This window comes from Mauremys reevesii, linkage group 4, assembly GCF_016161935.1.
Source record: "Mauremys reevesii isolate NIE-2019 linkage group 4, ASM1616193v1, whole genome shotgun sequence".
NCBI classification, from domain to species: domain Eukaryota; kingdom Metazoa; phylum Chordata; order Testudines; family Geoemydidae; genus Mauremys; species Mauremys reevesii.
In genome coordinates this window covers 131,912,552-131,938,788 of record NC_052626.1, presented here as the reverse complement: position 1 = coordinate 131,938,788, position 26,237 = coordinate 131,912,552, and the positions used below count along the sequence as shown (strand labels likewise).

Below are 26,237 nucleotides of genomic sequence, written 5' to 3'. Positions count from 1 at the left end.
GGGGGTTGCATGTGGAATGAGCGCGCTCTGTTCTGGAGCACGGCTGTGCAGTACAAAAGAGAATCCTGCCACGGCTGAGTCACGGGGTAAGGTTTAACCCAGCGGGATGTGTGCATGAGGTAGACATTGCTGGTCCTTGGATCAATAGGTAGCAGATTTGGGGCTTGGCCATGGGGCAGTTTTCTGGTGGAGAAGAAATTAGCCGCACGGCTGAGCGGGAGAATTACAGGCAGCAAAGCTTATGTGGCTCAGAAGCCCAAGCACGGTCCCCGAGAAGCCCCATTGGACGCTATTTTAAAACGTTCACGGACCAGCAACTGTTCAGAAACAAAGACCAAGTTGGATGGTGCTGCTCAGCACTTCGTGTGATCAGAGCTTTCATCGAGCCAGGGCAGGACAGGTGAGTGTCAGCTCTCTGGGGCAGGGGCCGTCTTTTTGTTCTTTTCGTACAGTGCCTAGCACAGTGGGGTCCTCCTCCATGACTGGGGCTCCAGGTGCTAATAATAATACAAAGCAGGGGAGACTGAAGCCTTGCAAATTCTCTTCTTTCATCCTCATTTACAATGGTGTAGGTCAGATTCAAATCAGGCCCTTGATAGGCAAGAATGGGCCATTAATAGAGATCTCTGGGTAGCAGGAACAACAGAGAGGGGCAATACAGAACTCCACTCTCCCCGGTAACAGCGATGGCAGAATCCCCGGGGTACTTTATGCAGAAGAAGCTCTGGGTAAGTGACTACAGGCCTGTGCTGGTTTCAGAGAGGGAACCTAGCGGTGATGAGTGCCACATTAGCAGCTGGGCCTTTTAAGGTTATTGCCGCAGCTGCGGAGTTAATGATTTGCAGGATGACGAGGTAGGGATTAAAGACCTTTCCAAGGGTCACTGGTTGGGAGCTCGTGGAAGCTGTGGGTCCACCCTCTCCCCACCCCCACACCCCACTCCACACACACCTTGTTTCACTCCAGGCTTATGCCAGGGAAGATGGTGTCTCTCTCGGAGTTTCAGAGTGAGTAAGGGACGCAGCCTCAGGGGGGTTGGTTGTTAACTCGTCAGCGATACTCAGTGAACCTGGGGAGCAGCCTGGCTCAGAGACTGGGGCTTGTCTGTTCTGTCTGGTGTGCGATGCTGCAACTACTGGAGCTCAGAGCCATGTCTGGGCTGGAGCTGGAGGTTGCTCTGTCAGCACCAGTCACAGCAGATCAGGGAGTGTCAGAGGCAGAGTGAACTACTGTCCTGCCCCAAAGGCCCTGAGTCTGGTACTGTCCATGCAAAACCCAGTGGGTGTTTGTTAACACCACAGAAACATGCATTTCACAGAAGAGGGAAACGTGCATTTCACAGCTCTGCAGAACTCATAACTCACCACAACTGGCAGCATCTGCTCAGATGAGGTCTGGGTCTACAATACCACGGCAGGGGGTGTAGATCAAGGGTGAGCTGGTAGTTCTTCAGGTTTGGAGTGGGGAAGCCCAGGACTGGGATAGCAGAGGGCTGTGGGTCAGGATGGAGAGGCACTGGCAGAGCTGGCTGGGGGAAGCTCAGGACTGGAATAGCAGGAGTGTGGGGGCTGTGGGTCAGGACTATGGGGCATTGGCACAGCTGGGGTGTGTGGGGGGAGCTCAGGACTGAAATAGCAGGAGTGGGGGGGCTCTGGGTCAGGACTATGGGGCATTGGCACAGCTGGGGTGTGTGGGGGGAGCTCAGGACTGAAATAGCAGGAGTGGGGGGGCTGTGGGTCAGGACTATGGGGCATTGGCACAGCTGGGGTGTGTGTGGGGAGCACAGGACTGGAATAGCAGAGGGGGGCTGTGGGTGAGGGCCATTGGCAGAGCTGGGTGTGTGGGAGGTTTGCTGAGTGCTTGCCTGCTCTTCTCTCAGCACTGTTAGTGAGTGCCACATCTCCCTGCAGAAGACAATAAGTGAGTAACTCATGTCCTGACACACACAAAGTTTGCAGGTGTCTCCTGGGTTTTCAGACCAGCTTCTCATTGCTCTAAACCCCTACGACATCCCATCCTTGGCTGCTGTTTGGCTGATAGATAAGTTGGAGAGCCCTGGCCTGACCCAAAGCCCATTCAAAGCAATGGGAAGACTCTTAGTGAGTCCAGAGCTTTGGGTCAGCTCCATTTTGAATAGGGTGGGGATTAGGAGGTGACCTCTGCCACATAGAAACCACTTCACAGGTTTTCAGGAAATTGTTTTCCTGTTTTCCAGCTGGCTTAACATCAGACTGTCTCCTTCTCCCTAGATACATATAGGAAGAGAGGCACTCTGAGGCCCAGAGTGATGGGTGAGCTCTCAAAAACCTACCTTAGAGAGAAATTGTCTTGACGTGTTTCTAAATATTTGACGCAACCCACAAATTAACCTTCCTTGCTGAGATGGCGACGCAACAAGGAACCACAGAATGGATTTGGTGACCGAAGCTGGCACCATCCAACACTTCCTTTGTAGCAATATGTTATCCTCTGGCTGCTGCACGCCTAATCGCTGACCCTCCATCTGTTGCAGAGATCGGCGTCGGTCTTGTGGGCTTTGGCCTATTTTTCATCTTCTTTGGGGTGCTCTTGTACTTTGACTCAGTGCTGCTGGCCTTTGGAAATGTGAGTACCTCAAAATCTTGGCCCCCTTCCTTGCCCCTCCTGAGGGCAAAATATAGCACTGGGACAGGGACCCAGACACGACAACCCCACTGTAACCAGTCACAGCTCCCATGGTGGAGCGTGTCAGCCCTTTGGCCCTGTACAGCTTCCTATGATGAGAGAAACGGGGCTAGTCTCTGTTCAAATCCTGCTCAGGTTTGTGTGAAATAAACTTGCTGCGTTTCAGTCCAGCTGTGATGATGTGTCCCCATCCTTACTCTCACCACAACTGGTGCTAACTGATCCCCTTGTAGGCAACCTTAAAAGAGAAGCCAAGAATCAAATCACATGGAGACTAAACTACTATCTCCCTATTGGGGATGGTCTTTCCCAATCAGAATTGAGACACATGGTGTGGGGGTCCCTTGTATGGTGCAGCCCATACCTGTGTGGGGTAAACAGAGCATTTTGGTCTCCAGGGAAGTCAGCCCAGCACCTCTCCTCACAGGCACTAAAGTCCTTCTAAAAGTTGTCTTGAATTTACAAATAAAAAGAACAAAGGGCTTGTCTACACATGGAAGTTCAGGTAGGGTGTACATTTAAAGAGGATTATCTATTCCTGATTAACTCCAGGGCTGGATGCTTTTATTCTGAAGTAGTTTAATCCATTTCCAGAGTGGATTCGGAATAAGGCACTCTTACTCCGGGATAAGAGTATCTGTGCATGGTGTTAATTAGGAAGTGTTAACCAGGAATAGCTATTCTGGAATAACTCTCCATATAGACAAGCCCTGTAACATGAACACGTTTTCATTCTCATGAAATATCAGAGATGTTTCCTTCTAACACCGAGGGAATCAGCTGGCATCGGAATTCTACCGCAATCGTGCAATCCTAGTGGGGTTCTACTGGTGAAACTGTAACAACTACAGTGGGGATAATGATACTGACCTCCTTTGATATCTACTAATGAAAAGTGCTGTGTAAGACCTAGGTATTGTTATAACTGAGAGCAGAATTTAGCCCTTCATTCTCTTATCTACTGCATTTCTGTTGCCTGGGACTTAGGCAAGAAATGCGAGCCTGTTTCCTTACTGCATTATTACAGTGGCTTATATGCATTGTCCTTTATAACAGTTACATGGATTGCAAAGGCAGGCAAGTAGGATACTGCGTTAGCATGATGGATGGTGCCCGGGTGAGGGGATGCCCATGTCGGCAAATGGGATAGACAAGAGTTCTCTTTGATACACACGGGAAAGAGGAGCTAGAGCTGGTGCCCGATCGGGAATGTGTAGACCTTCTCTCCTCTAACAAGTCCTGTGCGACTCCATTTCCTCTGCTTAGCTCCTGTTCCTTTCTGGCTTGGCCATTATCATTGGACTGAGAAGGACTTTCAGCTTCTTCTTCCAGAAGGAAAAGCTAAAGGGCACCAGCTTCTTCCTGGGAGGCATTCTCATTGTGCTCCTGAGATGGCCTCTTCTGGGCATGTTGCTGGAGACTTACGGCTTCATCACCCTCTTCAGGTGACCTGTTCTCTACATGCCTTTGGTTTTGGCCTTTGACAATAGCCTTGCTAGGGTAACTGGCAAAACTCCATAGGTGTGGAGCATTGTGGGTGCAAGAGGCTATCTAGGAAACCCCAATCTCATTCCCCTAAGGAATTTCTTAGCAAGCATCCAAAGCTCCCTAGAAAGCCACACAAATGTCACAGGATCAACTCCCCTGTCATTTGCAAGGCATTGATTTCAAACGGTGTGAGCCAAAAGAGATCCTACCAGGCTCCACATCCGTACCAAATCTACATGGCCGCTTGTGTGCTGGCAACAACCGGGTAAACCTGGCAAGCAGCTGGATGGACAATATTTCCCAGCTAGTGAAAGCGCACGGGAACTTTTTAGACCTGGGTTTATCTTACCCAGTTATAGATCATGGGGAAAGTCCTTCCCTGACCCTAAATCAACCCACTCCCTTCCCCAGCTTCCACTCAGTGACTAACAATGATCTTTGTTTTGCTCCAGGAATTTTTTCCCAGTAGTCTTTGGATTTCTGGGAGTTTGGGGAAATATTCCACTGCTGAGCAAGGTAAGCGGGGCTTTGGGATTGGATTTCATGCAGAGTCAGGGGGCTTTGGTTTTGCAAGGTACTGGCGGAAGACCCCAGTAAGGACACTGGACCAAATTCTGAGCTGGTGTAAATTGACAGATCTTTATTGACATTTCCAAAGCTTCACAGATTTACTCTGGCTGAGAATTTGGCCCATTTTCCTCTCACACTGGCTTCACATCTAGGGTAACTTAATTGATTTCAAATGAGTCACTCCCAATTTACACAAGTGAAAGGGAGAGGAAAATCTGGTTGAAAGAGGCAGTTAAATTTCGGCCCTCAGTTACACTTGAATTGTTTGAATGTCTGCGTCTCACAGCCATAACTTAACACAGACTAAGCACAAGTTTTTAAGAGTTGGGATTTTAAAAAGTCTTCGGCTTTTATGTTCCTTCTCATCCAATGTTAATTCTTCCAGAAAGTCTCTTTTACTCTTGCTATTCTGCTGCTGACTTTGTTAGCTGATCTTCCATCTTCTATAATGATGCTTCCTAAGTAGAAGTGATTTCTCACGTGTTCTGCAGCTGTGTCACTCGCTGGAATCTTGCGTGTTTTCCCAGGATCCTTGCATGCCAGCATAGTTCTTATCTTGTCCACATTCAACTCTAGACTCTCATTGATATTTAAGGTGCCACAAGTACTCCTGTTCTTTTTATTGATATTAGAATTGGTCAAAAAAAATGTGAAAAATATTTGCACAATTTTTGTTGAAATGTCACCAGTGTGAACATTTCTGACCAGCACTAATTCAGAGGCAGCAATGTGTATCTGTTCACTAGAGGTCTGGACTGTATCTTCTGTAGAGAAAAAAGTCTTAAACTGTGAATACAGAGGTGCTGCAGAGACGGGTTGTACACCATAGCAAATAGCATCGGGACTTCAACTGGTCATCCCTTGCTACAATGCCGACTGACTGTCCTGGGGCACGGCTGGGAGAGACCGACACTGTCCTCGACAACATTATTGAATTAAGTTTAATACCTTTGTGGTCCATTTATTCAAAATGCAGTTGTGTCTGGATTATTGTGGGATTGTATGTAACTTCTCTAGAAACCTGACCAATTAAATCTCTGAAAGTATTAGGGACATCAAAGGGCTTTTGGGGACAATCTCTGTGATGTGGCTACCCTGGAAAGTACTTGGGAGGAGGGAAATGCAAATTCTCCCCTGTGAAACCAGCCTTTTGAAACTATGCCCTGGGGAGCAAGTCCCCCTGTCTACTGGTTACTTGCTCCTGGAAACTCCAGGTCAAAGACCCTTCAACTATATAACAGATGGACTAAACTTTACCTGAATGGGCTACTTCTGAGCTGAGGCTGTTATGTACTTGTGACCATAGAGGAGTTTTGAAGGACAAATTAGCTACCACAGCCCATGGCGGAGTTGGGGTGATGGCTGGGAAGCTTTTTGGCATGTATGTAGGTTCCTTTATTGTTTTTAATACATTTTCTCTGTAATGGTTTCGTCTTAAGGATAAATCAGCTTGCACCACAAGAGCTGTGTGGTAGCTTACCTGTGGGCAGATACACTGTTCTAGTGTCTGAAGAGGAAGCAAAGAGGTCTGCTTAAGCAGTCTGTCCTTTGCTGGGAATAGCACCGTGAAGACAGGGAACTGTTCAGCCTGGGAATACCTCAGTCAGAAGCGGGAGAGACGCGGGGCTCCACCCAAGAAAGGCAACAAGCTGGGAAGCCAGAAACCTGCCCGTGGGTGCCCTTGCTGAACCTCTAAGGGAAATACAGGCGCAGCTGTGCTGAACTGCAAGCATCACCATTATGTTCAGCTGGAGTTTACTGCCGCTGCTAATGAATTGTCATTGTTGCAGCTATTCCAGAAACTAGGAGACACCAGCTCCTTGGTGTGACCTGGAAGAGTTTCCAACAGCTAGTGGAGATAACGTCACCTGCTATAGACACCCGGATCCATGGGCAGCCGGCTCTCATCGCACAGACACTAATCTGCGGTCTCTCCTAGCCAAGAGCCACTGGACATGCTCTTTTATTGTGTGAAGGAAGCAGCTTGGAGCCAACAGATCCTGCTACCAATTAACCCAAAAATCCAAGCCTTGCTATCAGGTTGCTCCCAATCGGATAGATATGGCTGAGATTCTCACCTTCCCATGAGCTACACTGGAATGAATGAGTTTCCCAAGCCGGATGGTTGTGCAAGTTGTTGATTTACTCTTTTGTCATGTCCTCATAGAGTGAAATTGTATGTGGATTAAAAAGCATGTCTGAGATAATATTGCGTCCCAGGCCTATTAGAGCAGTGGTTCCCAAACTTTAACAACCTGTGAACCCCTTTCACTAAAATGTCAAGTCTTGCAAACCCTCTCCTAAAAATGAATATTTCCAGGGATTTTCTCCTTTACCTGAGTATATATTATAAAAGCAGTGATCTTGGAAATATAAAATTTGTTCTTATGACATGCTTCTTACACACTATTATTAATTATTATTTATCATTACAGTATTTTTATTATATTATGAAAAAGGCAACACTCTTCCAAGATCTCACTTTCGTAGCTTGTATCACTTTGAATAAGCCTGTTCTAAGACAAGGCTCCTATGTTTCATCAAGGAGTATCAGATGTGAGCCAGCATGAAGGTATCTAAGAAGCCAACTCAAAGAGTTCCTCCTACACAAGCATTCAGGTCTTGAGCAGTCCAGGCAAACAACGTACGTTACAACAAAGCTTAAACTTGTTCTTCATAATAATTTTAAAAACAACACTAGCAGCCAATTTAATTTTAAAAACAGCAAAAAATATCCACCTCCCTTTCCATTTCTTAGAAGGAGTCTTGAAGTTTAAATCTCCTCAGTGTGATAGAGATGCTTGCTTTGATCTGCTGAGCTCTTGGAAGTCCAGGGGCTGCTGGCCCCGTGCTGCCCGGGGTCCCTGGGGACAGCTCCGTCTGCCTTTAGGGAATTTTTTCCTGAGAACCCCCTGTAACATTTCGTGAACTCCAGTTTGGGAACCACTGCATTAGAGGGACATGCTGCTGTTGACACATTTCTCAGAGCGTGCCCATTCTGATGGCTGCTCCATGCAGGATAGGAGCCTGCTACAGCTAGGAGAGAGAGGAGTTATTCCTTTAGCTCAGGTTAGCTAGATCAAAACTAGTTCAGGTATGTCTACACATGCTGCAGTCATACCTCCCGATCACAGTGTAGACATACACTGTATGAGTAGCTCTCAGGAATCATTCTGGACAAAATACCTGGAGAGGGTTGGGAAGAGCTTGGAAACAGGCTTTCCCAGCCCTTGAAGGGCCCTGACAGAACAAAAATGAATCGGGGAACTTGGAAAGAAGCTGCCAGATTTCAATGGGTGTTTAAGCACAAAGCTAAAACCAAAGTCGTGTCTGATGCCTCCGTGGTGAGATGGGAAGTGACGCAGAGTGTCTAGGGAGCATGGAGTCCCACAAGGCCAATGAGCATCTCAGACCTGATTCCTTTTCATCCTGGTTTTGTAATATTTTAAAAATCACTAAGCAGCAGGTGCTAAAACTGCAGTGACTGCACTAATGTTCCTCTCCGGTCTCTGCGTCTTAGCTGTGAAACAGTGAGCTGCGTTCTCTGGCCGAGCAATCCAATTGTTTGCGTTGTGCCTTTTGTACAAGCTCATGGTGCCTTTCTGAACTGGAGTTTGCTCCCATCAGCGGCAAATTAAACTGCAGGATCAGGCCCTGAAAAGGCGTTGCAGCGTTCAGTACGAAATAAGGTGAAGTCCCATTCCCTGGGCCAACCCACTGATGGCGCCAGCCCCTTGAGGCCGGATCCTGCACCCCACTGCAGCATGTCGGGGAATTCTCCCAGTGCAGGAGCGACATAGTGCTGGTGCAGCCCTGTGCTTAGGGGGAATGACCAGAGTGCTCTTCTGGGCTGCAGAACCGCCAACAGGCAGCCATGCAAGGCCTTAAAGGCTGAGGGCTGCTCTAACTTACTGCAGAGGTCACGTGCTCCTCTGGAGCAGCCTAGGATCTGGGAGGTACAAAGGGGTTATAAAGCTACCCTGCAGCTCCCCCTGCCTGGACTGCTCTTCCCAAGAGGCCCGGCCCGGAATCTGCCCTTAGAGTGCCGCCGCCCCGAGAGAGGGCAGGGGAGGTTAGGAAAACTCCTGTTAAGCCCCATTAACGTTTCATGACCTGATCCAGGGAGAGTAAATTACCCTTTTCGTGGGCAATGGCCATGAGAAACCAAATGTTATTTGGGGGCATTAATTAATAAAGAGCTGCAGAGGGGTAAGCAGGTGGTTGCGGGGGAGAGCACAGCAATAGACCGATGATTACTTCCGATAATTAGCTCTCGTTTTTAAAAGACCATTCTGCTGCCAAACAGGAGAAAATTGAGCGAGGAGGAATGTACTGTATTGGAAGGCCAGATGCCAAGCAGATAGCTCATGGCTGATCTATTGAGAAGTAGGGCATGTTCTTTTCAGTCAACCGCTGGCTGCAGGAGCGTGAGCTGCCTTTGCTATGATTAAGCACTAAAGGACTTCAGAAACAATGGAGCCTCTCCGGAGCCCTCGTTGAAGCTGGAGGCCCGGATCTGGCTGAGGACACTTGGGGAAGCAGGAGGAGTGAACCCATCCTGTCTTGTATGAGGCAGGTTCCGCAGACAGTGATGCAACAACGCCACACGGGGAAAGGGACAGGCAGAGTGCTACGCTGCTGCCGGAACAAGGCCAGATCCGCAGCTGGTGTCATTCTGCACGGATCCGTTGGAAGTCAATGGAGCGATGCCGACATACAACAGCTGAGAATCTGGCCCTGTTACCTTGCATTATAATGCACCTATGCCCACAAGATCACTTCCTTGGCTGAATGTTCTGACCGCTGGCTTTGGCCTCAGCCTTGTCTTTCCTAAAGCCCTTGCCTGGCTTCCTATTGGCTGTTCTGCAGCCTGAAAAGCTGGAGCGCTGAGTCCTCTGGTCATTCCCCCTCCCACCCTGTTCTTATGCAAAGGGCTGCACAAGCCTTGTGTTGCACGGGGGGGGGGGGGGGGGGATTGCACAAGGTACTGTGGTGGGGGCCAGCAGGGTACAAAGTGGATGGTCATGGGCTAGGAAGCTGTTTGCTTCCAGCAGCCCCAGTTCAAGCCCAGCCTTGTTGCATAGGGACAGAAAGCAGCTACATGTCAGACCGCTGGTTGGTGGCCCTTGTGCAGGATGAGTGTGTTGGGTCTCAGCCCAGTTCCTCCTGGGCAGGCATCTCCATCACAAAAAATAGCAGTAGGGCTGTCTCAGCAAAGAGGCAGCTGAATATTGAAGCGAGCAGGGGGACTTAATAGCCCTCTTTTGGCAAGGTGCCATGGAGGGCCGAAGGAGCCTGTGCTCTCCCATCTCTTGCCCTGGAGGGTGCATTCTTACCTACCCTAACTCTAAGGAGGCCACCAAGCCAGTCCTGCTGGCCCCCTTCCTACAGGTGACAGTCACATCAACTTGTCCTGTAATTGGCAAGAGCAGGGCACACAGAGGTGGGTAACTCTCACTCCCTGGCCAGAGCCAAAACGGGTCCACTTGGCATCGCCTCTGTGCGGTGGGTCCCTCCTGAATCCCCCGTGCTCCACACCACTGACCTCCTGCAGCACTGACAGCAGCTTCACATCCAGGGTCAACTCCTGGGACTAAGCCCTGTGTATGGGCTACTAGCCTTGTCCTCCACCCAGTGGCTAATGGAGCAGCACGCCTCTGTGGTTCTATAGCTGCGCAATATCTCTATGCAGCTAGTTAGCTGCTGAATTCCTCCAGGGTGGTGGAAGCGTCAGGTTATGGGCAGCTCAGCTGTCTTCCTAGGGAGCCTCTCACTAGAGCTTGCTGTTCCCCCAAGTGCCCTGTTAAAAGGCTCGTATTCATTAAGTGCGTCTCCTTGAGAAAGAAGGAGAACATGGATGAGGGACCTGGACTGACTCAACTCATTGTGATGCAGGCCCTCTGGAGACTGTCCTGGGGGTCGGCAGGCCATGGCGAATGGTATTGGTTTGTGGGAGCGTATCGTTTAATAGCAAGGCCGTCCATCGTGGTGCTTCTGCCTCCTTACTCGGAGGTCACTGGAGGTTCTTTGCTTTGCTTCTTGTGGCCTCGTTAGTGCTAAGGCCACTTCCGCCCTATTTTGAGGATTAAAGTGATGCCTAAGCGCTGTGCCAGCTCTCTGAACTGGTGAATTTTAGCCCATGTCTCTTTATCCCGTAGGTTTCTTTAAATAACAAGCTTAGCTCCTGCCACTGCTGGCAGTAGCCGCGCTGTCTGGCTCCCAGGGGCAGTCCAGCTCTGAGAATAACATGGGGAGTGAAGCTGTTGGGGCGTTCTCCACCCAGCGGCAGGGCCGGCTTTAGGCCTATTCCACCAATTCCCCCGAATCGGGCCCCGCGCCTAAGAGGGCCCTGCGCCCAGTGAGAATCCCTTCCCTGGCTAGAGGCGCCTTTTTCATTTTTACTCACCTAGCGGTGCTCCGGGTCTTAAGCGGCACTTCGGCGATGGGTCCTTCACTCGCTCCAGGTCTTCAGCGGCACTGAAGGACCCGCCGCCGAAGTGCCACCAAAGAGTCAGGGCACCGCCCGGTGAGTACAAGCCCCATGTGTTTTTTTACATTTTTTTTTTAAGTCATCCCTGCCGGGGCCCCGCCAAAACTGTTCGAATTGGGCCCCGCACTTCCTAAAGCCAGCCCTGCCCAGCGATGGTTTCACTGCAGAATGCAGAAACCGAAGCTTTGCAAAGTAGGGTGAGCAACTGTCGGGGAGTCTTCTGACTTGACACACGTTTAGGAAAGAAGGTTTTGAAATTGCTGGAACAGCCCATTGTGACATTCTGCAAACCAGGACGTTATGCCAGCATAGCTACACTGGTATAGCCTCTGTAGTATGGATGTACCCTGAGTGAAAAGGAAAAGAGTTTAAGAAGGGGGGGGGGGAGGGCAGGGGCAGGGAGCCAGTTCCCAGCTGGTATAAATCAGTGTAGCCTTGCTGAAGTCAATAGAATTAGGCCAATTTATACCAGCTGATGATCTTGCCCAGAGAGGGGCAAGTTGCGTTCTCTTGTTTAAAGTGGTGTGTAGTAAAATTGCACGTCACAGCAACAAGCAATCAAGAGAAGAAGATAAGTGGCAATTTTCTGAAGTGAAGTGACTGGGAGGGCGGGAGGAAAGTAGAGGTGGGTCCAAGCCTGGCTGACATCACAACCAGCTCCTATAATAAGGGGGAGAGGTTTATACTGAAGATGAGAGAGATCCAGCCAGCCAGGACAACTGCTCACCTATTTGTAAGGGACCGGAGTGGGGAGAAGGGTCTCATCAGTTGCCTCTCTCACCCTGCACACGAAGGCCCACGAGCAGCAGAGGTAAGTGGAGGACAAGATCACCTAAGAAATAAGCTGTGGTTCATTTTTCATTTCTCCCCTGGTGAAAACTTGGGTTTGCTTTTCATGGAAACTTTTTAAATTGAAACCCAAATGTCCTGTTTTGCGGGGAGGGGTATGTTTAATTTTGGTCAAGGAAAGAGACCGATTGTAAATGGTCAAACTAATCATCACCATCATCATCAAATAGAATATGATCATGCTTTGCGCTTTCGTAGTAAAAGGACCCAAAGCTCTCGAGGAGTTAGACACTGTTTGATCACTAGGCAGACAGCGAAATGGTTTCCCAGGCAGCGAAATGGTTTTCCGCACCATTTTACAGATGGGGAAACTGAGGCACGGAGAAGGGCAGCAACTCTCCTCAAGCTCACCCAAGACTGCTGCTAACACCAGTTCTGTTGCACCGGTGGAAGCAACACTGAGCATGTACATAGCCCAGGCTCCCGCCAGCATTTTAAACACCATGTTGTCTAACCCGGTTCAAAATAGGGCTAGTCAAAATAGAACTTAAAACACTGGTAGCAGTAGGGGGCACATCTCCAGTAGGGCTCCCTATGTTGCTACCACTGATAGATATGAATTGGTGTTAGCAAAAAATGGGAATTTTTTTTCAAAATGTCCCTAGTGTAGACCAGGCTAAAATGAGCTGGGGGTGGAATCTCAGGCTCCTGGCTCCCAGCCCTGTGCTGCACTGGTTTGTCACAAGAGAACATTTTGCACCATAATCGTGAAATGGCTTTTTGACCATGCCATGAAGAGCAATTTAGGTCTAAAACTAAACACTGTGTGTGAAATCCTGGCTCCATCAAAGTCAATGGCAAAACTCCCATTGACGTCCGTGCGGCCAAGATTTCACCCTTTAATGTCTCCCTTATCTGCATGACCACCTGCTCTTACACCTCAACTAGTTAAAGTAGCTAGAAAAGGGATTTTGCAGGGACTGTCAGTCCAACAAATTTTCTCCACATTTAGAGAGAGAGGGTGTGTGTGTGTTGCTGAATGGAAAAATGATCATATAGCCTGTGTTTCTTATGTTTTCTCAAGAACTCCAAAGACCTGGAAAGTGGAAAGGAAAAAAATAATTCAATTTAATTTTAGAATGTCTCTGCATAGGAAGGAACTGTCCTAATTACCCTGTGTTTCAAGGTTTTTATTTTTTTTTAGTAATAAATGGCCATGTTCGGATCTGCCCTACGTTAGAAGGGAGTGTGTGCACTTTGAGCTACGCAGCATCCTTTTTCTTTAGAAGATTTTGATTTAGTTGGGGATTGGTCCTGCTTTGAGCAGGGGGTTGCACTAGTTCACCTCCTGAGGTCCCTTCCAACCCTGATATTCTATGATACTAAGATAGGGACGGTTTCCTGGAATTGATTAAAAGCCGCTTTGACTTCTTGTAAGATGCAAGGGAACAAATGAAAAGGGTGAACAGCCCTGTTCGTTCCAGATAGGCTGTTCTGTTTAGAGAGATACGGATATAAAATATCAGCCGGTTGCTGTGACCTATAGCAGGTGACAGACCAAAGAGTCCCAATCTGCCAGGAGAACTTGCAGTGTTAGCCTGATGCAGTTAACCTGGGGACTCCTTAAGATGAGCACATTAACTCCATTAACGGAGCACGGTGAAGGGTCCAAGGAGAGATGAGAATTCTTTGTGCAGTTTAGTTAAGGGTCCTTATTGCCAACAAAGAGTGCGGGATTGGCAGCCCTGGAGATGATTCTCTTTATTTATGATTTATATTGCAGTAGCACCTAGAAACCCCAGTCCTGGCCCAGGACCCATTGTGCTAGGTGGTGGATAAACACAGAACAAAAAGATAGTCCCTGCTCCAGGGAGCTCACAATCTAAGACGAGATGACAGTTGGAGACAGACAGACAGATAAGGGAGCATAAGAAACAGACAGAATGGGCCTGATTTTTCAGAGGCGCCAATTCACCCACAGCTCCTGCTGGCTTCATGTAGGGCTCTGGGTGCTCAGTGCTTCTGAGGGTCAGGCCCAGAAGTTCGTCAGCTACAAAACAGGCACAGTAATGCAAGCTTCCCCTGCCCGCCAGGAGCGAGCCTCAAATTCTGAGAAGCAGGCGCTGCATCTTAGTGAGAGAATTCAGGCCCGTGTTCCGTTCGAGCCCGTCGGCTGCGTTGCTACCTTGTTGGCAGCGCGAGCTAATTGGAGCGGACAGTGATGAAGTTTCTATGCAGTTAATTGAAGGAACGGGGCTGAGATAGGGCTGTCCGCTTGTACGGACAACCGAAGAGCCCCAACTGCCACAGACGGAAAGAAGGACGTTCCTGTGGTTAGGGGGCTGCCTTGGAACGTGGGGCATCCAGGAGCCATTCCCAGCTCTGCCACTCCCTGGGCGCCCTTGGTCTCTCTGTGCCTCAGTTTCTCCTCAGTAACATGGAAATAACAGCACGGCCCTACCTCACAGGGGCGTTGTGATGTTAATTAAATCAAAGGCTGTGAGGTGTTCAGACCCTACCATTATGGGGGCCAGACAAGTACCTCAGCTTGAGAGACACAGACAGGATTTGAATTCGTGACCTAGATATGAAAGGCGTCCTGGGTAAAGTTCTCAAAAGCGTGTAAGTCCCATTTCCAAAAGGAGCTTCGGCCTCCACGAGACTAGGCCTGAGTGAAAGTCAGCGGGTCTGGTATAGGGTGACCAGATGTCCCGATTTTATAGGGACAGTCCTGATTTTGGGGTCTTTTTCTTATATAGCTCCTATTACCCCCAGCCCCGTCCCGATTTTTCACATTTGCTGTCTGGTCACCCTAGTCTGGTATGTCCCAAAGGACTTCTAAAAATGGGCCTGAAACTTCACCATCTCCTTTTTCTCCTCTCTCCTCACCACCTCTCGTTTCAGCAGGGAGCCCTTTGTAGCTGCCCTTGGCATTAATCTGCTGCATTACTGACCCCACCTGCAGGGACAGGGGTGTTTTTTGATGTGTCTTTGGCTGGGCCTGCTTGCTGAGCTCAGCTTTCATCTGACCATATTGATCCCCTTGCTCAAAGGCTCCGTGCTCTGTTAGCCACCCCCTGTAGCCTCTATCTCCACTCCTGTAGCTGCTAGCAGGTGGATGAAAGGGAGGGGGCTGCCACCTTTTTTGCTGTCCCTGTTTTGCTTTGTATCCCATTAAAAGGCACCGATCCCACGTGTATGTCCCATGCATCATGTGCTTCGCTTTGTGCAGGTGAGTAGCCCCATTAATTTTCGTGTGAGCAGGGCGTGCTTGGGGCGGCAAGCCACTGGAGGTCTGCTGAAGCCGCGGGACCAGCGGACCCTCCGCAGGCAAGCCGCCAAAGGCAGCCTGCCTGCCATGCTTGAGGCGACAAAATGCCTAGAGCCACCCCTGGATGTGAGGGAGCCATTTTAAATTTTAGTCATCTAAGCTTGCTACTTCCAGCAGAGTCAATATGCAGTGACTCCACTGCAGAGCATAGAGCCACCCTGGGTTTGTGTCTGTGTCTCCGAGAGCAGGCTATATCCCAGAGACTCTCCCTTTAAAGAGCAGAACATTCCTGGAGACTGGAAGCCATCTGACTGACTGTTGTTACTTTCTTCTTTCTTCCTCTGTGTTCTCTTCCCCATTGTCTGATATTTCAGGTCTGGGCCAGCCCAGGATGAATCCTTTCACCTCCATGCTCCTGCTCCTCTTCTTCTCTAATGCTCCGTTCGGGGAACCCGCAGAAAGATATTTCCCCCTCTGGAGCCCTCGACACACAGGTAGCACGATTGCCCGTGGAGATTCTGCACTGAAAGCCACTCCCTTGGAATCAAAAGGGTGACGTCTTCCAAAGAGATTGTGTGAGCTTGGCGCATAGCCCCGGCACCTCGGGGCTTGGCCGGTGCATAGCCCCGGCACCTCGGGGCTTGGCCGTTCATAGCCCAGCACCTCGGGGCTTGGCCGGTGCATAGCCCCGGCACCTCGGGGCTTGGCCGTTCATAGCCCAGCACCTTGGGGCTTGGCCGGTGCATAGCCCCGGCACCTCGGGGCTTGGCACATCAGTTATGGAAGTAAAAGAATTGCTTGAGCCCAAGCACCTCTTTCATTACAAATTAAGCACTGCTGGTTGTTAATTGATGCCTTGAGGCCAGGAGCCCATTGTGCCAGGCGCTGCACAAACACAGAACAGAGAGACAGTCCCTGCCCCAAACAGCTTCCACGCTTTTAAAAATTCAAAATGTTTTTACTTGGTCACGTGTAACTGCGCAGGCTGCCCTCAATCTAAATGAATCTGGTTTTCAGAGGTGCTGAGCACCCACAGCTCTAGTGAAAGTCAAGAGGAGCTGTGGGTGCTCAGCACGGCCCTGAAAAACAACCCCCCGAGGGCTACATTTTCAGAAGAGCTCAGGGCGAGATTTTCAAATGCTCAGGGCTCCCCCAGTCAGGGCCCGACTTTTCCAAAGCACTCAGCACATTGGATGCAGAGCAGGGTCCATATTCAAGTGCCTGTGAGCAGTGGTGAGCTGGAGCAGGTTCCCAAGAACCGGTTGCTAAAATTAGCCCTCTGTGGAGAACCGGTTGTTAAAGGGCCAGGGGGTGGGCAAAGAACTCCGGTCTGCGGCCTGGACCATCCTGTTGCTCCCAGGATTCCCAGCTGGGGAGGCTGAGGCTCCCCCGGCCCTTCCCCCGCTTCCCCCCAGCTGGAGCGGGGCCAGCCACCGGCACCAGTTGGGCAGCTCAGCTGAGCTCGGGAGTCGTCCTGCTGCTTTGAGCTGCCGGCAAGGTAAGCGGGGAGGGGGCTGCAAGCTCTAGGGTTACGGGGGGGGCAAGTTCCCCCCGCCCTGGCCCCTCCCCCACTCTCCCTCCCTTAAATCAGAACTTTTTATAGGGAACCGGTTGTTAAGATTTTGGCAGCTCATCACTGCCTGTGAGCTCTTGGGGGACAGAGACTGTGGCTCTGTACGACTGTTAGCACAATGGGGCCCTGATTGTGGCTGGTCCTTTGGCATTTCTGTAATCAGCACCATTGAGTCATAATAAATGGGAGCTGAGCTCTTCTGAAAACCCTTGGGGCATCTTGTGAAGGCTCTGTGAACCCTCTCCCTGTTCTGGGCCCTGGGCGCCCCACCGCTAACTCGTGCATTGCTAAATTTCCAAAGCTTGACGGGTGAATGTGGGGAGCAGGATGGAGAGGGGGCAAAGAGAAGGAGTTGGGGGAAATGTGGGGGTAAGATTATGGCAGGCCCTGGACAATAACGGGCAGCCAGTGAATTCTTTACTATTTATTTGTTTGGATTGCGGTGGTGCATAGGAGCTTCAACCAGGACCTCATGTTCTGGGTGCAGTGTAAACACAGAACAAAAAGACAGACACTGCCTGGCACTTGCCACTGGTGAGTCTGACACTGACCACTTTCCCTCCTCAACTCCTTCTGCGCCTTTCTCTGTAGGTGACCATTTCAAATACCTGGCCAGCCTGGCCCACTGGGATCAAGCCATTCCTTGCTCGGAAAGCAAGCCCAGCCCTGGGAAGGAAGAACCGAGATCCACGCCGCCCCTGCTGTGCAAGCCGCAGGAAGACAGCCAGGTCCAGCTGGGGCAAGGGATCCATCCGGCCAGGAGCAGAGCCATCTCTGTCCCCAAGGGCTCGCTGCTCGTGGAGCGGGAGAAGGATCTCTCTGCCTACAACTGGAACTCGTTTGGCTTGAGATACGGCAAGAGGCAAGCAGGCACCGGGGAAGCCAAGGTGAAAATATTGTGAAGCCAAGGAGCAGCTGGAGCTGGGGGTAAGGGTGGGGGGGGGGTGAATCAATTGCAGCAAGTGACCTAGCTTTACAATGTATTCTCAAGCATTCTCTGCTTTCTGTCCTGAGGGTGCAGGAGGAAGGCATGGAGGGGGTGGGAGGATATGCAGCACGGCCACAACTTTCCAGAGGGATTGGGAGAGTTTCTGTTTGGGGGGAGGGAGTCAATCTGAGATACCTCAGGCCTGGTTTTCAGAGGGGGCCAAGCACTCACAGTTCCCAGTCACTTCAGTTCGATTTGTGGGGTGCACAGCATCTGTGAAAACCAGCCCCAAATCGTCATAGGTGTCGCTAGCCTGTTTGCCAGAAGCTGGGAATGGGCGACAGGGGATGGATCACTTGATGATTCCCTGTTCTGGGGCACCTGGCATTGGCCAATGTTGGAAGATGGGATGCTAGGCTAGATGGAACATTAGTCTGACCCAGTATGGCTGTTCTTATGAGTTTGGGCACTTAAAAAATGGAGGGTCTGCAAATCAGAGGGCACTTCTGAAAATGCTGGCCCCAGAGGCATATGTGACCGCAAGGCTGAAGTCAGTATGAAATCGGTATAGATGGTACTGCATGGGTAGTTTCTGTAAAGGCTCAAGTGTAGGAACATCCTTGCCCAAGAGTCTGATCTGCTAAGACCCACAGGGCCTCTTTCTCTCTCAGTCCTCACACAGGGCCTGATTCTGAGGAACAGCGACACAGGAAGCTGACCAGTTCTGTAGAGTTCTGAGCATGATGTTTTCAACAGAGGAAGGACCCCTGTGGGTCACCCAGATCTCACATTTGGACAGTGAAATCGAACCAAGTCATACATGCCAACAGGAGGGCTCACAGGGGGACTTGGTTTAGATGTTCCATTGTGGAGCCCACCTCCAGCCTGGAATGTGCAGCATGCTTTTGCATTCCTTCTCCCCTTGACTCAGGTGTCTGGCTCGTTGACTAGCCTCCTCCATCCCCTGTATCTGAACCAGTCGACACCTGCTGGGAGTCTCAAACTTTTCCACTGCGTGGCCCACATCTTAGAAGAGAGAGAGTGCCTCCTGGTCGTGTTGCATCCCATCCCATTTGCGATTCTGCAGACCACTTCCTGCCCTGTTCGTAGGAACACAGGGATTACCAAACTGAATCAGACCAAGGCCCATCTAGCTCACTGCGCTGTCTCTGATGCTTCAGAGGAAGGTGCAAGAAACCTTGCCACAGGCTGATGTGGAATAATCTGCCCCCTCCATATTAGGTCTCTAACAGTTGAGAGGAGGTTGGCTTAAGCCCTTAAGCATGAGGTTTAATGTCCCAAAATTGTTAGCCTCAATTATAACTCTGGACATTCTTTTTGAACCTTGCTCATTTTTTGGCCACCCCATGTGGCAATGAGTTCCGGAGTCTGAGTGTTGTGTTCAAGTGTTTGTTTCCTTTAATCCCTTTAGAATTTGATTGACTGGCCCCTTGTTCCTGTGTAATGGAGCAGGAAGGAGCAAAGCTCCCGATCTCCCTGCCATTCATTATTGAATATACTTTTACCATGCCCCCCTCATTCACCTCCTTTTTAAGGAACCCCCACTCTCATGGACCTCTTCTTCTCGCAGCTGCAGTTGTTTAATGTCCCTGTAGCAACCACAGCAATTGCTCATGTAATGCAATGCCCCTGGGTGGGTCGTTGGCAGCAAACCTGGGCTCAAAGCACATAGTCAGCGCTTCATAAATAATAGTCACATGGAGCCTGCTCTCGGTGCACTTGCCAAGCATGGATCAGGTGCACTCAAAACTCCCACTGAAGTCCACAAGGAACACGGAAGCGGGCTCCACATTTGCTGGAATGGGAGCTCTCAGGTAAAGAGTCTCTGAACCCTCCAGCATAGGGGAATGAAGGATTGAGATTCTTCTTCCCCCGCCTTCATTGTTTCCACATGTTGGCTCTGATTTCCAGGAGTGCTGAGCACTCAAAACGTCACCTGAAGTCACTGAGAACTGCAGGTTCTTTTGAAAATCAGGCCCATCCTGGCTACCAAGCCTTTGGCATTTAAATACTCACACGCTCTTGGATGAAACGTGTTGTGGCCCTTGGCATTAGTCAGCGTCCCAGCAATTCTTACAGACCTATTGTTGAACCTGATCCCTACTTATTACTTGGGCTCTACTCATTGAGTGATGCCTGAGGAGATGCTGAGTAAGGATTATAGGGATAGGTCCACCGTAAATAAGTCCCCAGGTGGACACTTGATTGTACAGTTTGCTAAGCTTTTGGGAAACAGGAAGAGGGAAAGGCTGTTTCAAAAGTCACCCCTTTTCATCTGAATTTTTCTGCTGGCGCCTGTGATTCTCTGACATTGTTTAATAAAGGCAGCTCCATCTTCTTCCTCTGCGTGTTGTCAAATCCTCTCTCCTAAGGGCGTTGTCAGCAGCTTATTAGACATTTTATAAAAAGCAGCAGGGCAAAGGGAGTCAAGACGTAGCCAACTAAAATATTCTCCAGCCATCTAGGCTGTGTAACGTACTTTGCAAACAGATGGGCAGGGTGGGGAGATTTGAGTACTCCTACAGCACCATGATGGCTGGATACATGTGTGACGAACCTGCTAAGCAGGAGACAACAACGCCTATTGGAACCTTCCCCACTGTACAGCAGAGGAAGGACTCTGGCAGGAGGCACTTTTGGGAGGCAGTGGCCGCATGGTTAGCCAAGAGGTGCAGAGAAGCCACACACAGAGAGGAATCCCCAGGAGCTCTATGCAGAGCCACATGTGGAACAGGCTGCAGCTACCAGATGTTACAGCTGGGTGAAGGTCTTTGCGGGACTTTATGGGGAGCAGTGATGACTTGGTAGGGAGCCAGTGCAGAGGGGCGCCAATGAGAGACACGCCACTAAGTGATCCTGGCCTGGATGCCTGCTTGAATAGAGACTGGACTGGAGAGGGCACCCCAGGCACTAGCCCTGAGGAGCTTTGACTCTCCATTGGCCTGCCCCTGGGACTCAAACAGGAACCACCATGGCTCAGTCACTTTGGACTGTAACCGTTTAAGCCGCAGGACCTAAGGCATCTGCAGCCTTTCCCCCTCCTGCCAGCCCTAGCAAAGTGCCCTTTCCCTTAGCCGTGGGTCTGCGTGGTTCTCGGGACCCCCCAGGGCTAGCACCTGAAAGCCCCGTCAGAGCTGTGACGTAACTGGCATGGCTCCTGCTGCCTTAGGGGTTTGGTGTGCTCCAGCACAGAGCCGCTATAATTATCGCACAGGGACCGTAGCAGAATCATGGTCCCAGGAAGAAGTGAGGGGTAAGACTGGGCAAAGGCAAACTGGCTGAGAATCAGGAAAATCTGCTGAGCGGTGAGGTCTGTGGAAGAGTCTCCCCAGCCAGCCCCGGGCCTGCTGTGGGCTGCTTTGGGGCAGCGTCTGCCACCCTGAGCTTGGGGTATTCCCCGGGGATCGGTCAGCCGGCTTTGTGGCTCCTCCCTAGCATCTGCGCCCCCAACAGAGGAGCTGCACTAGAACTCGGAACTGGCTGCAGCTTTTAGGAGCCTGTCTCTTTAAGGAAAGTCTCCTCTGAGCTTCCTCTGCTGCAACCCTCCTGTGTCCCTTTGCTGCAGCCGAGCTCAGGGCGTGAAGGCAGAGCCCCCCTTAGGTCCTGGAAAACTACAGATGGTCCATACTACATTTAAATTTGAAACACGCAAAGAACAAACTCCCAGTCTCTCCTCTGGGTCACTGGCTCAGCCAAAGCCCTCCCCCGCCTGGGCCTGTCGCTGGGCCTCATTCCCTTCCCACTCACTGCATTTACACCTCTGGTTACTTTCGACTGACACCTCGGTAAGGGAGAGGAGACTCCAGCTCCTGCACTCACCACTGTGGACTGTACCACGTGGACCGTGAGTCAGTGCTGGTTCCGGCCCTTTGACATTGTGCTGGTGGCAAAGACGGGCCACAGCAGGTCCAGGATGACTTCCCCTGGCTCAAGAGCAGCCTAGGGCCAGTTTGCGTGGCCCTACGCCACGCCACCTCACAGCATGTAGCGCAGGGGTGTGTTGGGACTGGAAGGGTGACGACCAGAGTGCTCTATCCCAGATGATTTGGCCTCCCCCACAAGCAGCTGGAGGGCTCTGCTGTAAATTAGAGCAGCCCAGAATCCAGGAGGCATAAAACCACTCCTGCTCCTGCTCCTCTTTGGTGAGACACACAACCCAGAATCTGGCCCTCCCAGCTTGTCTCTCTCCCCCCTTCATCTGAGCCCAGCCACTGGCTCATTATGCTCATTCATTTGTTAATCAAGGCTCCTGGGTTCCTGTAGCCCTCACACAATGCCAGCCCTGAGTGGGTAATGAAAGCCCTGGATGGGCCTTTTCAATTCTGCCTCCGGCCCCAGCTGCTAATCTCTCAGGCGAGGCCCTGGGCCACTGGAAGAGGTGATTGAAAAATTCCTTGAGGGGCTGTAGTGAGTGTGAGAGCAGCTGGCCCAGCTGGCCTTGGACCAGGTAAAGGACAGGGGCCGTTCATGAACAGCTGGGACAGGGCGTGGGGAAACGTGACTCGTGTCCTTGAAAACACTCAGGGCCCCAGGAGCCACTCTGGCCTTGGAGGAGCGCTGCTGGCACGACTACCAGGTAGGTGCCGGGGGAGCCTTCCCAATCCAGGGCAGAGTGGGGGCTGCAGAGCTTCTGGGACCGTCCTACCAACTGGGGGCACCTGATCAGCTGATCTGTTTGATCCTGCTGCTTTACTCCACTGGCAGGTACTCTTCAGCCACTCAATCCCGATCCCACTGGAAGGCAGCTGTCTAATGGTGACAGCAAGGGAATGGAAGCCAGGACTCCAGGGTTCGATTCTTGCTACTTTGTTGCTGTGTGTGACTCTGGGCAACTCACTTCCTCGCTCTCTGCCTCAGTTTCCCCATCTGTAAAAGGCGATCACAGTGCTCACCTCCCTTGCAGGATGAAGCTTAATTCATTCCTAGCGTTGGTTTACTCAGATGCAGGGTGCTACAGAGAGGCAAAGGGCTATTCCCACAGTCCAGCTGTGGAGTATGGTTGCTCTTCTTCCAGCTATGATATGCTCTGCATTTCGGCAGCAGTTGCCAGCTGAGCCTCTCGCATGGATTCCGAGGCCTGGTCTATGCTTGAAACTTAGGTCAACGTAGCTCCGGTGCTGGGGTGTGAAAACTGCACACCCACAAGCGCTGTGCTGGGTAGGTCTACAGAAGAAGGCGTTGAGAAGAGTCCCTATGGGTGCGCCACGCATCTCCAAGGACTACAGTTCCTGCGCAGCGTGAGTAGCCTCTCCTTCTGTTGACCTAGTGACTCTTGCTCGGGGAGGGGGTGTTCCTACAGGGATGGGGAAACCACTTCCGGGGCTGGAGTCTGCGTCTACACACTGTGGCACTACAGCTACAGTGCCATGATGCTGCTGCTGGAGCACCAGTAGCGCTGACATGGCCACACGCATCACTGAATTAAGACCCATGTCCCTTCCCTTTTACACACTGGGTAAGGGGAGTATTATTCTCCTTGTATAGACGGATGAAGGAGATTAAAGGCCCCAATGCTCCCCACCCTGGCGGCTTTTATAAGAAGAGCCAAATCCCCCCAGATATGGCCAGAGGTTAGGGTACAAGTTCAGCCTCATAACATGCTTCCCTCTCAGCCCTGCAGAAGCCCATCCAGAATGGGATCCAGGCCCCCAGATGGGGCCGCGTGCTCGTGGCAATGTGCTCTCCCCCCTCATGACTCGCTCATGGCCTATAGCAGAGCTGGAAAACATCCCCAGCCCCCTTGCTCCCAGTCTTGTGTCCTGACCATGAGACCCTCTTCCCTTCCAGGAGCCATCGATTTAAGTGGAACCCTTCGTTGTGAAAGCCCCTGCTCTAGGAAAGGCCTCTCCTCTAGGAAACTCAGCTCTGCTATGTAAACAAAGCCGCGGGATGCCCTAGGAGGGGATTTATATCTGCCGGCTCCTGGCCCGACAATTTCTCATGTTCCTGCTGCCCCCGGTCTCAGCTCAGAAACGCAAGCAGGGGGCTGGTGGTTTGTGACCCTTTCCTCTGGGCAGCCAGCTCAGAGGGCACCAGGTTCCCTGGTGTGACGCATCCCGGAGCCCCTGGCCCCAGAGGGACGGAGTCTCTGAGTCCCTCTATGGGAAATGACGACAGGCAGGATGGGCTCATGGGACTGAGGTAGCTTAGCCGTGACCCCGCCGGGCCCTGCAAAGCAAAGGCAGAGAAACGAGAATGAACAGCTGCCTTCCCCGAGCATGCGGGGCCATGGAGCGGCACCAGCACTACAAGGGAAAGTCCCCTGGGGCCAGTTTCACTGGAGGGGGCGGGGGGGAATTTGGGCAAAGTTGTGGGGCCAGAAACAAGCTGCCAAGTCAGAACAAACTGCATCCAGGGAGCATCTAAACACGCTGGCTCTGACCGTGTGCTTGAGGGCCGGAGGCACAGACCTGAGGCTGAGTGGACGGTGCGCCAGTTGTCTATCTGCCAGATTCTGGGCTGCAGGCCCAGCAGACCCCAGCCACTCTAACTTACAGCAACGCATCCCAGTAGTGCCCAGGATCCCTGTAGGCCCACCCTGGATGTCTCACCCCAGCACAAACCCCTGCACTGTGGCTGGTGAGGAAGGCAGGCGGAAGAGGGCTGCTCGCAGTGAGCCTATGCTGCGCTGGTACCCTCGGGGAATTTGCATTAATGGTGGCATATAGGGGCAGGAGCCAGGCACAGAATCTGCTCCACCTGCTCTTTTCAGTATTCGTTTCTGCAGCCAACATAGGGCCAAGCATATCATCTCTGCTCTATGCTTAGCCTGAACCAAACTTCCAGCTCTAGGCCCTGGATCTGTGTTCACAGCTTCCCCTTGTCTCTGTTAACTGGTTGGATCTGAATGCCTTGGGGAGGGGGGGTGGATCTGGATCCAGCTTTCGAACCCTGATATTTGGATGAATTTGATTTTTGGATCCGGATTGCAAACCCTGACGTTTGGCAAGTTTTCATCCGGGGGTCTGGATCAGCCTGTTACGGAGATAGGAAGTTTGGACCCTGTCCCAGAGATGTCTCACACCACTAAGCGTGGTCGCCAGTGTTAAGGGTGGATGGGGGATCTGGAATCCTCTTCTCGGCCATTCTTCAAATCTTTCCCTTCCCCGGGCACTGCTGGCAGAGTGCACCAGCTGCGTTCCAAACCAACGTGCTATTTGAACTATGAATGCATTGGTTTGTTTGTTTAGCTAGTTATTTCATGGCATGGGCCGTTATGTAACCGGGTCCTTGAGAGAACATTTTTATTGCCTTCCGAGTAATTTCCCACTGAGGTCCCTGAGCCACTGAGATCATTTCCCTGGCTGAGCTCTCCAAGGGCCTGATCCAGGGCCTACTGAAGTCAGTGCAAAGACTCCTACTGACTCCAGTGTGCATTGGACCATTAGCTTGTTTGCTGATGTCTGCGACTGTGAGTTTTCTACACGCAATGGGGAAAGTGAGAATAAATCCGCCCTATGAGAATAAATCAACCTAGCTCCATTTATGCCAGTTTAAACGAGTTGACCAGCACTGTACCTTCTGCAAAGAATTCTAGTAATGCCCAGACAGATTCCACCTGGTGTAGCTTGCGTTATGAGTTATAGCTAGTTATTCATTGTAAAACGCGGCCTGTGTGTTTTGTTGCTAGGGTGATCAGACGTCCCAATATTAGGGGCTTTGTCTTATATATGCAACTATACCTCCCCACCCCTGAAAAAAAAGTATCCTGATTTTTCACACTTGCTGGCTGGTGACCCTATTAGCTGGTTGCATGCAATTGTCTCGTAGATGTAACTTTAAAAAGAAGCTGGTCTGGGCTTTGTTAATATTGAATAGGTTAACCCCCCCCCCCCGCCCTTTTCCCAAGACCAATGAGAGCTCAATTCATCCTTGAACCTCACCCGATCATTTACACCAGTGCAAAGTGGGGTCGTAACACAACCATTCTGATCTGGTGGCATTCAGCATTAACTTGGCATTGGTGCAAATGACAGTGCAAGGTGGTGATGGATCGAGCTGTGAGGCCCAGACCCTCGGCTGGCATACATGAAGCCATGGAACTATGCCGATTTGCATCAGCTGCTTCCAGGTCTCCACTGTTGTTGGTTTTTTTTTCCCCCCGTCTTTTGATTTCCACTGGGCAAAGTGTTCTGTTCTGGGAGCAGCTCTGCACAGGGGTAAATGACTCCACAATGGACAAGGCGGCGGAGAATCGGGTCCAGGTGTCGGCTAGCGTGTGACAGTGACCACTGCTTTCAGCGCGGTCCCAGATTTTGATCACTTGAAAGGATGCCTTGCCTTGCCTGGTAGCTAAAGGGAGCGCTCTGCTGCTCATTGGGAGACCAGGCTTTCAGCCTGATTCCCTGGGCTTGGCAGGAATCGCACCAAAGCCACAACCCTTCGTTTGAACCAGCACTTCCCACCCTGCGTTATTTACTGGATTGCCACACGCAGCCAGAGC

At 51.1% G+C, this 26,237-nt stretch overlaps 1 protein-coding gene across 3 annotated transcripts; it reads left to right on the top strand.

Annotated features, from left to right (window-relative positions):
- The first annotated feature begins 938 nt into the window (after positions 1-938).
- LOC120404688 (vesicle transport protein GOT1A-like) lies at positions 939-20,096 on the top strand. 3 transcript variants are annotated; one of them, XM_039537605.1, is made up of 5 exons: positions 939-1,007; positions 2,513-2,604; positions 3,931-4,109; positions 4,605-4,668; positions 6,513-6,917. In XM_039537605.1, the coding sequence occupies exons 1-5, from the start codon at positions 971-973 to the stop codon at positions 6,549-6,551; spliced, it is 411 nt and encodes a 136-aa protein (XP_039393539.1). In that variant the 5' UTR covers positions 939-970; the 3' UTR covers positions 6,552-6,917. The 3 variants fall into 3 exon arrangements, with proteins under 3 accessions (XP_039393539.1, XP_039393537.1, XP_039393538.1); XM_039537603.1 differs by lacking the exons at positions 939-1,007; positions 2,513-2,604; positions 6,513-6,917 and adding exons at positions 15,647-15,766; positions 17,437-17,732; positions 18,445-20,096 and having other exon boundaries at positions 3,937-4,109; XM_039537604.1 differs by lacking the exons at positions 939-1,007; positions 2,513-2,604; positions 6,513-6,917 and adding exons at positions 15,647-15,766; positions 17,437-17,772; positions 18,445-20,096 and having other exon boundaries at positions 3,937-4,109.
- The last annotated feature ends 6,141 nt before the right edge of the window (positions 20,097-26,237 follow it).